This window comes from Pelophylax lessonae (assembly GCF_965119305.1).
Source record: "Pelophylax lessonae genome assembly, chromosome: 4".
Lineage (NCBI taxonomy): Eukaryota > Metazoa > Chordata > Amphibia > Anura > Ranidae > Pelophylax > Pelophylax lessonae.
The window spans coordinates 80,577,356-80,592,594 of record NC_138771.1 but is presented as its reverse complement, the minus strand read 5'-3'; the positions used below and the strand labels follow the sequence as shown (position 1 = coordinate 80,592,594).

Genomic DNA, 15,239 nt, shown 5'->3' with positions numbered 1-15,239 from the left:
ATTATTGCAATTCACATTTTTTGAATGTGTTGCCAAGGCACCAGAATGGACAATGTAGTATGTTACTTTGTGTTGTGATGTTCTGCAACGTGTGCATCGGGGCTGTGCTGCCAAGTGCATCAAGGTGGCATTCAAAATTATATTATATTATATTATATATTCACCACAATAGAATGATTCACATGAATTTGGAAAAAAGTTATTCAGCATTCAGTTCAGCTATTTATTATATCCCCTATAAATTGTAAAGTACAAATATATGCAATTACTAGATGTAAATGTATTTTATCCTCAGCTAAATTATATCTTTGAAAGTTTTTTGTTTATGTATTACACACATGTACATAGTTACACAACTTTACAGTTACAAACCAATGGAATTTTGGATTTGATTCCCATCAGAGATATTTGTTTATTGTATGCATAGAGTTTACCCACTTTAGCCCCAGCCCTATTTCGGACACTTTTTGTTCACAAGTTAAAACCAGTATTTTTTCCTAGAAAACTACTTAGAACCCCCAAACATTATATATATTTTTTTAGCAAAGACTCTGGAGAATAAAATGTCGGTCATTGCAAAATTTTTTGTCACGCGGTATTTGCGCAGCGGTCTTTAAAACGCCATTTTTTTGGAAAAAATTTGAAAAATCACATTTCACTGCATTTAAAAAATACTAAACAGTAAAGTTAGCCCATTTTTTTTGTATATTGTGAAAGATGATGTCACGCCGAGTAAATAGATACCAAACATGTTACGGTTTAAAATTGCGCCCCCCCGTGGGATGGCGACAAACTACGGTCAATAGAGATCTCAATCTGCGACGCTTTAAATTTATTTAACGGTTACCAGTTTAGAGTTAGTGTGTAGCTCTTTTTTTTTAATTATTGCCCACGCTCTGGCGATCGCGGCGATACCTCACATGTGTGGTTTGAACAGCGATTTCATTTGCGGCTCGACTTGCGTATACGTTTTTTTTTGTGCGCGAGCTAACGGTGACGGGGACGGCTAAATTTTTTTTTTTTTTTTTTTCCTATTTATTTTTTCTTTTTTTTTAAACTTTATTACAGGTTTTTAAAAAAAAAAAAAAATCTGATCACTTTTATTGCTGTCACAAGCAATGTAAACATCCCTGGTGACAGCAATATGTCGTGACAGGTACACTTTATGGAGGGATCGAGGGTCTAAAAGACCCTAGACCCCTCCACTACACTTCCCTGTATGCAAAACGCCGAAAACGGCATTTTTGCATACAGCCGTTTTTCAAATCTGCCGCCTTTTGCAGCACAGTAACCCGGAAGTGACGTCATGGACGCCGCCTCCGGGTTACGTCATCGGAGACCCGATCGATGCCGTTTCCGGCATTCATCGGGACTCCATCCAGCCGGCGGACGTGCCGGCTGGGTGCTCGGGGCTCCCGGTGGGACGGTAGCCCCGAGCAAAGCCGCGGAAGGCGGCGGGAGGGGGGGGACGTCCCCTCCCGCCCCCCCGGGTAACGATCGAGCGGCTCCCGAGCCGCATCGATCGTTACCGACGGAAAGCCGACCGTCGGCTTCAAACAACGGTACCGGGATGATGCCTCTAGCTAGAGGCATCATCCCGGTATAACCCCGCAAAGTCTGCTGACGTAGAGGTTACGTGACTGGTAGTAAAGTGGTTAAATGTTTTCTATGTATTTGCACGGGTCTCCTGTTTGGCACACTTTTTTTCCCAACAAACCAAAAACATACTGATAGGTTATTAGCTCTAGCCAAAGTGATCCTGGCAACTTTGTATGTGACAGAGGAAGGCACATTAAATTAAAAACTACTATGATGGTAGAGACTGATTCAAATTGTTCAATGTTTTATATATACTGTACAGGAATACATGCAATGTTAGTTTTAAAAAAAACATATTCAAATTAAATATTCATGGTCTTACTGTACCTAAAGGAAAATGGTGGTATAAGTTAAACAGATGTAAAACTAAGTGAACAGTACTTAATTGTTTATCTTCACATGCATAAATCACTGCAAAATCCTATCAGGTTTTCAATGCCCAGTAAGGTCAAGCAGTTGCTTTATCTTACTGAAAGCACAATACACAGTGGTCTGTTTTGTATCATTTACACATGTTAGGATTTCTGTTTTTCTTTGGAGGTGATATAGGTAGACTTGAGTTAATCACATTCTCACAGTCGTCCTTAGTCACAATACCATCAAGATTTTTTCCATTATGTTACAATAAAATTATTCAAACTGACAACTTAGAAAAAAGAAAAATTGTGGATTTATTTTAATTGGGTCAAACAGCATGTAGAGGGTATTTACAGAAATCAGGATCAGGAGAAAAAATGTGAATAGGTATAGGGTTTTTTTTTTTTTTTTTTTAATAGGGATTACATTTCTTGTTTAAAATTTCCTGAGCATAGAACGCCAGATTAATCATTTAAAATATCTACTAGACTTTTGCCCCTAATATCTTCTTCATTTTATTTATTTTTTTTTGTGTCCCCTTACGTGAGGCTTAGCTACATGCTAACATGCAAAAGAGGACTATTTTTGCCCTTCCCCACTGACTGATTGCTGGTCAGAAAAGGAGAGCAGCATATATCATAAAAAAAAAAATGCATTAAATATTCATTTTGAATAATAATTAAATAACAGGGAACAACAATGTGATTATGTATTCTGTTATATGCAGCCAGCACATTTTGTTGTGGAAAAAAAATCTAAAAATACCACCAAACAATTGTTTTTTCCCAATGTAATAGGCTTTAACTTCTTAAATTGTTTCATATAAACATGAACTAAACAAGTAAATCAATATTTGTTTTTCATAAACTACTTATTCAATTTAATAACACTGAGGTTGATTTACTAAAACTGGAGAGTGAAAAATCTGGTGCAGTTCTGCATAGAAACCAATCAGCTTCCATGTTTTTTGTTAAAGCTTAATTGAACAAGCTTAGAAGCTGATCGGCTACAATGCACAGTTGCAGCAGATTTTGAACTCTCCAGTTTTAGTAAATCAACCACTTTGTGTTTGTCTGTATACTCTTAGTAAATGAAACTTGGTAAAACTGTCCTTAAACACACAATTGTTCACTACCATGACAATGTAAAAAAATATACATTTAAAAAAAAAACATATTTTTTTTTACATTTTGCAGGTATTCTGGAAATCAGAACAGTGACAGTTGGAATCGTTGCAATCAAAGGAGTGCAAAGTGAATATTTTCTTGCTATGAATAAATCTGGAAAGCTCTATGGAAAGGTAAATACAATACAACATGTGACAAAATAGGTTGATCCTATTTAAATCTACCCACATTAAACCTATAGTTTGTAATTAAAGGGTGTCCAGGTATTCAGTTCCGAAATGTCCTGAATTTTTAGGAAGAGTACTGCTCTTAGGCTCAATTCACACTTGCCTTGCATTACAAAACAAACAAAGGGTGGGAAATCTCTCCAACCAGATACAAAGAGCATAAAACAAATTGGCTTCCTATTTTATCCAAAACATTTGCTACACTGTACATACAGCTTAAAGAAAATCTGTAATGAGAGGATAATGTAGTTCCAATCTTTAGAAAGAAAAATCATTGCCTGATTGCCATGCTGATGCAGTAAAAACATTATTTTCACTGAGTCACTGACCTAGAACAAGCATGCAGATCAGGAGCTCTGACTTCAATCTGGCTTTATTTCTTCATGCTTGTTCCAGGTCAGCAACTCAAAACATACTGAGGCTAATGTCATAAAAGCAACTACCATTTTCGGAAGGAAGTCTGTGCCACTATTTTCCAACTGGAGCTCAATATGCTTTAGGAGTTTAAAGAAAGCTGTCTGAAGTTGGTTGAAACATTACCAAATATTTGTAAAAAAACTGCTATCAACTCTGCTGCTTAGACAAGTGTTCACAAGCTGAAGCCATTGTGAATTAAACATTACACGCTGAGAATAAGGTGTTTAAAATTAACCGAAATTCAAATATTTGTTAATGTACCTGCTGGTAACAAGCATTTATAAAGCATAAGAATATTTAATTATTGTCAGAAATATATTACAGCTGGGGCTATATGTGACCATATTAAATGCAACTGCTGAGTAATTAATAATTGTTATTTTTATATTTCAGAAATTGTGCAATGAAGACTGCAATTTTAAAGAGTTGATCCAAGAGAACAAATACAACACATATGCATCTGCCCAGTGGAAACATAATGGGAAAGAGATGTTTGTTGCATTGAACAATAAAGGGTCTCCAATTAAGGGGAAGAAATCCAAGAAAGAAAACAAAAGTTCCCACTTCCTTCCAGTGCACATGTCCTAACCATTGTTCACCACCAGTTCCAGCGGAATATATATATATATTTTTTTTATTTTAATAATAATATTAATAATAAAAACATACAAATGATACAAGTGAAAAAAAAAGCTGGATCTACTACTGAAAATCCAAACAAGCTGGACTTGCGCAAACTTGGACTTAAAAGGACTTCTGCCCAAAGTATACAAGGAAAAATCGTAAATAATTTAGCCAAAGCAAGATATACTTAAATTCAGGATGTAAAAATTTTGAAGCGTTGTACAAACATATGTAGTCATAATCCTGGGGTATTATTTTTTTTTTTGTTAAATTATCCCAAAAGAAGGAGGATTGACTTGATCATCTGATGATTTATATTTAAAATAAAATCTGCTTGTCAAATATGGCTGCTATAATAAAAAATATTTTTGTGTTTTTTTTTTTATTATTTTAAAAGAGCAGATAATAGTGTTATGTAAAATATGTTGGACCGTATGGCTGCTGGAATGATGTCAGATTTTCAAGTCAATTCTGCATTTAGACATTGAGCGGTACCTAAATGATTCTTAGTGAAGAAACTGTATGCACAATATAATATAAATGAAACATAATATTTTACCTTTGTGACTATGGCATTCAAATTAAAATGTATTTATCAAATGAGGATATACCATTTGTTATTTACTCCTCACTTATAAGAATGCCAGATGCTGCTCATATTTTAAACCAACAGTACTACAAATTCATTACTCGCTTGTCTATGTGCAGTTTGGTCTACATATGAGAACATCAATTTCTTGCAATACCGACTTAATAAAAGCATTTCAGTTATATGAAAAAATATCTTGTAAAAAATGCCTTTGTTTATAAGAATGTATCAGCTGTAGGCGGACGTTATCAATGGTCATTACTAGTTAATCTAGCTCTTAAAATTAAAGTGTATGCAAACCCCAACAATAAACTTCTCTTAGTTGCTCCCTTTTAATTTATATCAGTAAGAAAAAATCAGTTAGATTAGTGCAACATATACCTGCTGATCCTGCCAGAAATCCTGTGAGCTCCTAACTTTCTGTAGTGAGCAGGCAATGCTGCACTGAAATCTCAAATTTTGTTATCAGCTTTGCCCAGCTCACCTCTGTAGACTACTACAGAACACCTCCCCCTATGCTATGGAGATGGTGAGATGGGGAGATGTTATGTAGTTTAAAATAGGAGTGAGCTGTCTAGGTTCACAATGCTGGTCCGCCATAGATACAGTACAATGAGTGAGCATTGTCACCCTATGACAAGAAGTGTGTTACTGGCAGGACGCCTGGGTGAAAATTAAGTAAAAAAAAAAAAAACACTTATACAGCCACCACATCTGAAGACTGGCAAACTTGGGTTTAGATACACTTTAACTGATTTTCTTTCCCCTTAAGTGCAGCTGTGATGATATTTCTTGCTTAAAAATGTTGTTATAAATGGTATGGAGTATATGGTGCCCTAGCAAGGGTTGCACAATTGTGCACTGCAGCCTCACCAATATTGAATGTAAAATCTGTGCAAATCTGCACACACTGGTCTGTATGATGTATGTTCTTTGTACAAGGCCACCAAAAGCTGCCAGACTTTCCATTATCTCTTCGGGTGACCAAACAACTGTGTATCCAATATTCTATACTTTTTTTATTCAACACTTATTGTAATGAATAGTAAATTGCATGTTATCATACAGACAAGCACTCATTCAATGTAAAATCCTAAAATGTCAAAAATTTGTGAAAGCACTCCTGCTTTGGGCAAAAATAAAACAAGGTTTCTCACTTCTCTCAAAGGAAAAAGATGCCTTTTAGAGAAAAAGAATGAGCTTCAAAACTGCTTTTTACATTTTTTTTTTTAAAACTCTACAGATAGCTAACTGGTATTACACTGAAGAGGTATGCCACTGGTGTGGCACATGTGGATTATTTAGAGAAATTGTGTTCCCCTTGAAGGCAGAAAAACACTCTAAAATGCATAAAATAAATTGTTAAAGTGAAACCAAGCAATATCCTAATCCTCCAAAAATATTCCATACACATTCAGTACTTAATGGCCCTGTAATCAATTTTTCATAAAATCATTTATAACTGAGTTCTCTGCCTCCTTGTAATGTAATGTCCTCCATGAGCTGCCGAACCTCTCCTTTTCCTCTCACTTGTTTGGAACGAGCAGTGCATTGCTTTTATGCACACTCCAAAAAAAATATTTTTTTTTGGAGATTTGGAGGAGGCTGACAGCAATAGAAGGTACTTTTTTGAGGTAGGAATACATACTTGAAGAGATGTTTTTTTTTAAATCACAGTTTAGTGTCAATAAATATTATTACTAGATACCTTTACAAATGTATCTAATGTAATATTTTAGGGTGTGGTGATAACACTGTTGAGATTGTATTGCTGTGCACGCCCCCCATAGGCAATTCTCTTTTTGTATAAGTCACCACTTTTCCCAACACTGGAAGTAAAGTAGAAGGTAACGTTTTGAGTAATCACCAGAACAGGACTAGATGAGAAATCTTCAACTAGGGACACTTCATGTTGGAGATTTTCCTTTTCATTTCTTCTGTCTACTGGCTTTATATAAACTTTATTCTGCGCAACAATACATCACAAGTACATAAAATGGTAAATCAATCTTTGCATTGAGGTAAAGTGAACATCCACAAATGGAATGTTTAAAAGGATTTCTAAAAACATACTAGAGGCGGGATACAAAAGCACGATACAAGTCTATGGAACACTCTCATGCCTATGTTCCTATGTTTTAAAATCCTACATCAAGAACTTCGGAGTTCTAGTAAGAGATCTGTAGAAATGCTTGATCCTTAACCTAAACCAGGGGGGTGGAACAGAGCCTCAAAAGGTGTTGTGGATAGAAAAGCTGCGCTTAGTGACACGAATATAATGAGTCCAAATAAGTCCCAAAATTCAGTGTTGAAATATGAACTGATCAAATAAGGGTCCAAAATTTCAAGCGAAGATCCACAGAAGTAGATTACGTATGAAATTACTGCTTACCAGATGCAGCAGCAAATTGGGCCTTGCGTGTATTTATCCAAACTTGATGGGAGTCTATGAAGAATTCCTCCTCAGAAATTTCCGTCCCAGGATTACAAGTTGATGGATATATCAAAATCATAATAGGAATACATAGCGTGATACTGTATAATGAAGGTATATCACCCGTGTGTATCAGACAGAAATAGTGCTCATAGGAACCACCACCATCACAGGCTGCTTACCAGATGGATTATCAGAGAAAGCAAAATAGCGAATAAAGCAATCCTGACTAAGCCAACATAACAGCCACCACCTTAATCACGATGTAATTACCAGATAGTGTAGGTATAAGGAGCAAGTGAAATCGCTCTAATAGTAAAGGAACCCTTCAGGGCCGTTGACAGAAGTCACCGCTTACCAGATTGTGTGTATATAGATGCTTATATCACAAATCAAGATATCCCTGGATGCGGTCACTTGTCCCCTGTGTGCAGGTCCAGTCCCAGTAGTATACGTCCCAGGATCACCGTTAAGGAAGTAATAGAATAAAAAACACAAACAGGCACATAGCGTGATACTGTATATAATTGATAAAAGGAAAGTCCCGTGTGTGTCAGGAAAGGAAAGTGTCAATGAAGGCCACCACCATCACAGGCTGCTTACCAGATGGAAAAGCAAATTAAGTATGAACTATCCGAAGGCTGTCTCAGATGACTAAGACAGATAAAGAGATGAGCTAAGCCACCACCTAGATCTCAATTCAATTACCAGATAGTGCAACAAACAGGCATATAGGAACACTCAGATGACACGTGACCCCTCTATGACCGTCACTAGTAATCCCTGCTTACCAGATGTAAGCAGATGCATGCAGGAATCACAATATCGGTATCCACAGGCAAGGTATTCTATCCTCTATGCATATTTTCCGCCCCTGGTGGTATAGATGGCTGACCCACAAACAAGGCTCCCGGATTCACATAAAAACGATAGAGATGCCCATAGTGTAAAACCGTTTATTAGACCAAAAAATAAAAGTAATGCACTTACACATGTAGGTATGCTAAAGGTGTTAGTGACATTCAAACAACCACAGTCAGTTCTCCCCTTCACTGTTATTCAACTGAGCTAGCCATTAAAAATAATAATATAGCCTACAAACGTATAGATGTGTATATATCACGCCTAAAGAGGTTCTAGTTTGGGTAAATTACTGTGACCTAGAATAGAAAGCTATTGATGGTTGTTTTATTGTGTGTCATCACTTTTCTGTTGTCTATAAAACATAAAAGCCCCATTTGCTTTAATATATATATATATATATATATATATATATATATATATATATACATATATATACAGCTGCGAGAAAAAGTATGCTAACCCTTTGGAATGATATGGATTTCTGCGCAAATTGGTCATAAAATGTGTTCTGATCATCATCTAAGTCACAACAATAGACAATCACAGTCTGCTTAAACTAATAACACACAAAGAATGAAATGTTGCCATGTTTTTATTGAACACACCATGTAAACATTCACAGTGCAGGTGGAAAAAGTATGTGAACCCTTGGATTTAATAACTGGTTGAACCTCCTTTGGCAGCAATAACTTCAACCAAACGTTTCCTGTAGTTGCAGATCAGACGTGCACAACGGTCAGGAGTAATTCTTGACCATTCCTCTTTACAGAACTGTTTCAGTTCAGCAATATTCTTGGGATGTCTGGTGTGAATCACTTTCTTGAGGTCATGCCACAGCATCTCAATCGGGTTGAGGTCAGGACTCTGACTGGGCCACTTCAGAAGGCATATTTTCTTCTGTTTAAGCCATTCTGTTGTTGATTTACTTCTATGCTTTGGGTCATTAACCTGTTGCAACACCATCTTCTGTTGAGCTTCAGCTGGTAGACAGATGACCTTAAGTTCTCCTGCAAAATGTCTTGATAAACTTCGGAATTCATTTTTCCTTCGATGATAGCAATCCATCCAGGCCCTGACGCAGCAAAGCAGCCCGAAACCATGATGCCCCCACCACCATACTTCACAGTTGGGATGAGGTTTTGATGTTGGTGTGCTTTGCCTCTTTTTCACCACACATAGTGTTGTGTGTTTCTTCCAAACAACTCAACTTTGGTTTCACAGAATATTTTGCCAGTACTGCTGTGGAACATCCAGGTGCTCTTGTGCAAACTGTAAACATGCAGCAATGTTTTGTTTGGACAGCAGTGGCTTCCTCTGTGGTATCCTCCCATGAAATCCATTCTTGTTTAGTGTTTTACGTATTGTAGATTCGTTAACAGGGATGTTAGCATTTGCCAGTGACTTTTGTAAGTCTTTAGCTGACACTCTAGGATTCTTCTTCACCTCATTAAGCAGTCTGCACTGTGCTCTACCAATCATCTTTACAGGACGGCCACTTCTAGGGAGAGTAGCAGCAGTGCTGAACTTTTTCCATTTATAGACAATTTGTCTTACCGTGGACTGATGAACAGCAAGGCTTTTGGAGATACTTTTATAACCCTTTCCAGCTTTATGCAAGTCAACAATTCTTAATCGTAGGTCTTCTGAGAGCTCTTTTGTGCGAGGCATCATTCACATCAGGCAATGCTTCTTGTGAAAAGCTTTTTTATAGGGCAGCTGTAACCAACACCTCCAATCTCATCTCATTGATTGGACTCCAGTTGGCTGACATCTCACTCCAATTAGCTCTTGGAGATGTCATTAGTCTAGGGGTTCACATACTTTTTCCACCTGCACTGTGAATGTTTACATGGTGTGTTCAATAAAAACATGGCAACATTTCATTCTTTGTGTGTTATTAGTTTAAGCAGACTGTGATTGTCAATTGTTGTGACTTAGATAATGATCAGATCACATTTTATGACCAATTTGTGCAGAAATCCATATCATTCCAAAGGGTTCACATACTTTTTCTTGCAGTTGTGTGTATATATATATATATATATATATATATATATATATATATATATATATATATACACACACAGTATCTCACAAAAGTGAGTACACCCCACACACTTTACTACAATGTAAAGTAGCTAATGTACAGCTTGTATAAAAGTGTAAATTTGCTGTTCCCTCCAAATAACTCAACACACCGCCATTGATGTCTAAACCACTAGCAACAAAAGTGAGTACACCCCTAAATGAAAATGTCCAAATCGGGCACAATTAGCCATTTTCTCTCCCTGGAGTCATGTGACTCGTTAGTGTTACAAGATCTCAGGTGTGAATGGGGAGCAGATGTGTTAAATTTGGTGTGATCACTTTCACTCCCTCATACTGGTCACTGGAAGTTCAACATGGCACCTTATGGCAAAGGACTCTCTAAGGATCTGAAAAAAAAGTATTGTTGCTCTACAAAAAGATGGCCTAGGCTATAAGAAGATTGCCAAGACCCTGAAACTGAGCTGCAGCACGGTGGCCAAGACCATACAGCTGTTTAATAGGACAGATTCCACTCAGAACAGGCCTCGCCATGGTCGACCAAAGGAGTTGAGTGCATGTGCTCAGAATCATATCCAGAGGTTGTCTTTGAGAAATAGATATACGAGTTCTGCCAGGATTGCTGCAGAGGTGCCGCACACTGCATCAAATTGGTCTGCATGGCTGTAGTCCCAGAAAGAAGCCTCTTCTAAAGATGATGCACAAGAAAACCTGCAAACAGTTTGCTGAAGACAAGTAGACTAAGGACATGGATTACTGGAACCTGGTTTGATGAGACCAAGATAAACCTATTTGGTTTAGATGGTGTCAAGCGTGTGTGGCGGCAACCAGATGAGGAGTAAAAAAGCAAGTGTGTCTTGCCTACAGTCAAGCATGGTTGTGGGAGTGTTATGGTCTGGGGCTGCATGAGTGCTGCCTGCACTGGGGAGCTACAGTTGATTGAGGGAACCATGAATGCCAACATGTACTGTGACATACTGAAGCAAAGTATGATCCCCTCCCTTCAGGGACTGGGTATTCCAACATGATAACAACCCCCCAAACACACCTCCAAGACGACCACTGCCTTGCTAAAGAAGCTGAGGGTAGAGGTGATGGACTGGCCAAGCATGTCTCCAAACCTAAACCCTATTTAGCATCTGTGGGGCATCCTCAAATGGAAGGTGGAGGAGCGCAAGGTCTATAACATCCACCAGCTCTGTGATGTAGTCTTGGAGGAGTGAAAGAGGACTCCAGTGGCAACCTGTGAAGCTCTGGTGAACTCCATGGCCAAGGGGGTTAAGGCAGTGCTGGGAAATAATGGTGGCCACACAAAATATTGACACTTTGGGCCCAATGTGGACATTTTCATTAATGGGGTGTACTCACTTTTGTTGTCAGCAGTTTAGACATTAATGGCTGTGTGTTGAGTTATTTTGAGGGGACAGCAAATGTATACTGTTTCACAAGCTGTACACTCACTACTTTACATTGTAGCAAAGTGTAATTTATTTAGTGTTGTCACATGAAAAGATAAAATATTTACAAAAATGTGAGGGGTGTACTCACTTTTGTGAGATACTGTATAAATATATTTATTTTTTCCCCTCATTTTCAGTTCTCTGGTACCAATGGTCAAGACAAATAGAGAGGGTGACACTCCCTAGAGGAAACATGGACACCAATCATTTTGTCATGGTTGAATATTCTTTGCTAAAAGAGAAGCTCAGGTTTTAAAAAAATAAACATTTATACTCACTTAGGTGGATGCAGCATTGATCCAACGCTGCATCTGTTCTCCGCCGCTTCAAAGACTGAGAACTGAGCAATCAAAGACCACTGATCGCTTAGTTCTCAGTCTTCACTGAATGTCAGTCACTGACTCTCTGCTCTGCCCCTCCAGTGCTTACTGGAGATTGGGCTGTGCAGGGGGTGGGAGAGGTTGGCTATGTCTCCCAGCACCTCCCTGAACAGCTGAGCCAGCTGGCGGTCCAAGCACCTGGATGGATCTCAGCTGTAAAGTTCAGATTTTTCCCAAGCCTGGACTGACTGATTGACGATTTAGCCCGCTGTCACCTGAAAACAGGTCACAGGAGAGCACAACAAACTGCACTCCTGTGATCAATAGCAGAAGTACAGCAAATGTATACTGTTTCACAAGCTGTACACTCACTACTTTACATTGTAGCAAAGTGTAATTTATTTAGTGTTGTCACATGAAAAGATAAAATATTTACAAAAATGTGAGGGGTGTACTCACTTTTGTGAGATACTGTATAAATATATTTATTTTTTCCCCTCATTTTCAGTTCTCTGGTACCAATGGTCAAGACAAATAGAGAGGGTGACACTCCCTAGAGGAAACATGGACACCAATCATTTTGTCATGGTTGAATATTCTTTGCTAAAAGAGAAGCTCAGGTTTTAAAAAAATAAACATTTATACTCACTTAGGTGGATGCAGCATTGATCCAACGCTGCATCTGTTCTCCGCCGCTTCAAAGACTGAGAACTGAGCAATCAAAGACCACTGATCGCTTAGTTCTCAGTCTTCACTGAATGTCAGTCACTGACTCTCTGCTCTGCCCCTCCAGTGCTTACTGGAGATTGGGCTGTGCAGGGGGTGGGAGAGGTTGGCTATGTCTCCCAGCACCTCCCTGAACAGCTGAGCCAGCTGGCGGTCCAAGCACCTGGATGGATCTCAGCTGTAAAGTTCAGATTTTTCCCAAGCCTGGACTGACTGATTGACGATTTAGCCCGCTGTCACCTGAAAACAGGTCACAGGAGAGCACAACAAACTGCACTCCTGTGATCAATAGCAGAAGTACAGCCAAAATAGCTTTGGCTAAACTTCTCCTTTGATGATCTCAGACTCATTTAGGGCAATAAGTTTTGCAATGGCTTTGCAGAGTGTTACTTTAAATGGTTTTCTACCAAATTGCAGCAGAAGTAAATAGATTCTAAAGAAATTTAAAATAAGTGAGCATTTTCCTAAAGTGTATATTGATATATTTTTTTTGTTTTAGATAGATTGCGGAAGTGTTAGAACGCATGTCAGGTTTTTAGTGCTATCCAGGGCTCCATTCGAGAGATTTCCCCTCACTTCCTTTCTTGCTGACATTTCTTTACCAGACAAGAATTATAAGGGAGTCTGTAACAGCAACAGTCAGAAATGTAAAAAAAAAAAAGTGTTTTGTTCTTTAGTAGAGTAGGAAAAGGCTTAAACCTGTCAGCTTTTATTTAAGTGTCTGCGTTGCAGATTCTTCCATACTTCACCAGAACAGAAAGTGATGGAAAAATCTCTTTAGCTGAGCCCCGGTAAAAACAGGACAGGGATTCTAATACTTAACCACTTATAACCCCTGTCGAGGAAAACATTTTTGGCTTGACAGACATAAAGTGAGTTAACAACTGTATTTTAGAGTCAAGTACAACATACGTAATACAGGGTGAGTAATTCATACTTCATCTCTCACATACAAACAGGACAGATTATCATTTGTTTAAATATGTGATATACCCTTTGCCTTGTATAACTCCTTCTAGAGTACACAGCTTTGAATGTTTTTGAACAAATATTATTGCCCTTCTCTGGGTGATAGTATTAAACTATATTTTATCTGTACTGGTGCTTTATTGATATAAGTTATTTACATTGATATTATTTATAAAAAGAGAATTTATTAAGCTGTTTCTGTTTCATATGCTTTTAATTCTAGCAAAATAACAAAACATAACAAAAAAGTCTGGCGAAGTAGCAGTATTTTTCCCGAGTGACTAGACGCCATGTCTAGTACACAACTCGGCTGCCAGCATACACTGGATGTCAGACAAAAACGACAGCCTGCGGCAACAGCAGCAATGGACGTCTCTGAGGGAACAATAAAAATATGCAAAATATCATGTGCCCTATATTATTCTCAAACAAAGCCCCGGCAAGGTAATTTGAGATAAAATAATGTAGACAAATGTTTTTGCATTTAGCCACGATTTTTTTTGGAAAAATTAACTGTTTATCTGTTCTGTAGTACAAAATGCAACTATGTAATCCCATTTTACTCTAAAAATAAAGGGACACTATATAATATCCTTATTCGCCAAAGATAACCCACACCCACATCTATTAGCTAATGGCCCTTAAATCCATTTTTCTTTAAATCTTTTATTACTGTGGGGTTGATTTACTAAAAGGGAAACAGACTGTGCAATTACACTGTAGTTTAGTAAATAATATTTTTTTTTTTTCTCATTTTCTATGCGTGTGATTTGGTATTTTTTGAAAAGTGAAGCTTCATCTTAATAACTAAGCTCTGGAGCAACTGCACTTACAAAGTGCACAGTCTACTTGCCTTTAGTAAATAATGTCTCTTTGCCTACCTGCAATGTCCTATGTGAGCTCCTGAACATCTTATTTTCTCTTGTCTGTTTGGAACAAGCCGTGCACGTTAATTATGTTCATATGCACAGATCTGTGCACTCTACACATCCTACAGCCCACAGTCCATAGTCCCTATTCCATCTCAGAAGGGAGCAGGAAAGGGTGGCTACATTCCTACATACAGTGTGACCATGGAGAACAAATTAAGTCATCCTCTAGCAGGAAGCCACAATCATAAAAGAATAAAAAAGGAATATGGAGATGTGGAGGAGGCTGAAAGCATTAGAATGTACTTTTCTGAGGTAATATTACAAACTTGAATTGAATTTTATTTTATAAACCAGGGTTTAGTTTCACTTTAAAGCAAACCTGAAACATCACACACTTACCTAATCCGGTACCATCAAGATTCAGGTCAGGAAACTGGTCCCACAACTTTCTGTCTCCTAAGCTTCCCTATCAGACTGTCAGGCTACACATTACAGTAATAGGCCAAAATTAGAGCTTAGAAAACATGAATGGGTAGGTTCAGGCTTCTTATCTATTAGTTCAGAATGTATTGCAGAGCACCTAGGCATTCTTGGCACAAAAGAGGCAG

The 15,239-nt window shown here is 38.0% G+C and overlaps 2 protein-coding genes across 2 annotated transcripts in view; one reads left to right on the top strand and one right to left on the bottom strand.

Annotated features, from left to right (window-relative positions):
* Positions 1–5,285, top strand: part of FGF7 (fibroblast growth factor 7) — a 122,919-nt gene extending 117,634 nt beyond the window's left edge. The window contains exons 3-4 of the mRNA XM_082254049.1: positions 3,153–3,256; positions 4,121–5,285. Of these exons, the coding sequence (XP_082110175.1) occupies positions 3,153–3,256; positions 4,121–4,315 (299 nt within the window). The 3' untranslated portion in view covers positions 4,316–5,285. The remainder of the gene's footprint in view (positions 1–3,152; positions 3,257–4,120) is intronic.
* FAM227B (family with sequence similarity 227 member B) overlaps positions 1–15,239 on the bottom strand; it is a 733,538-nt gene that overhangs the window by 613,725 nt on the left and 104,574 nt on the right. The gene's annotated exons all lie outside the window — the stretch shown is intronic.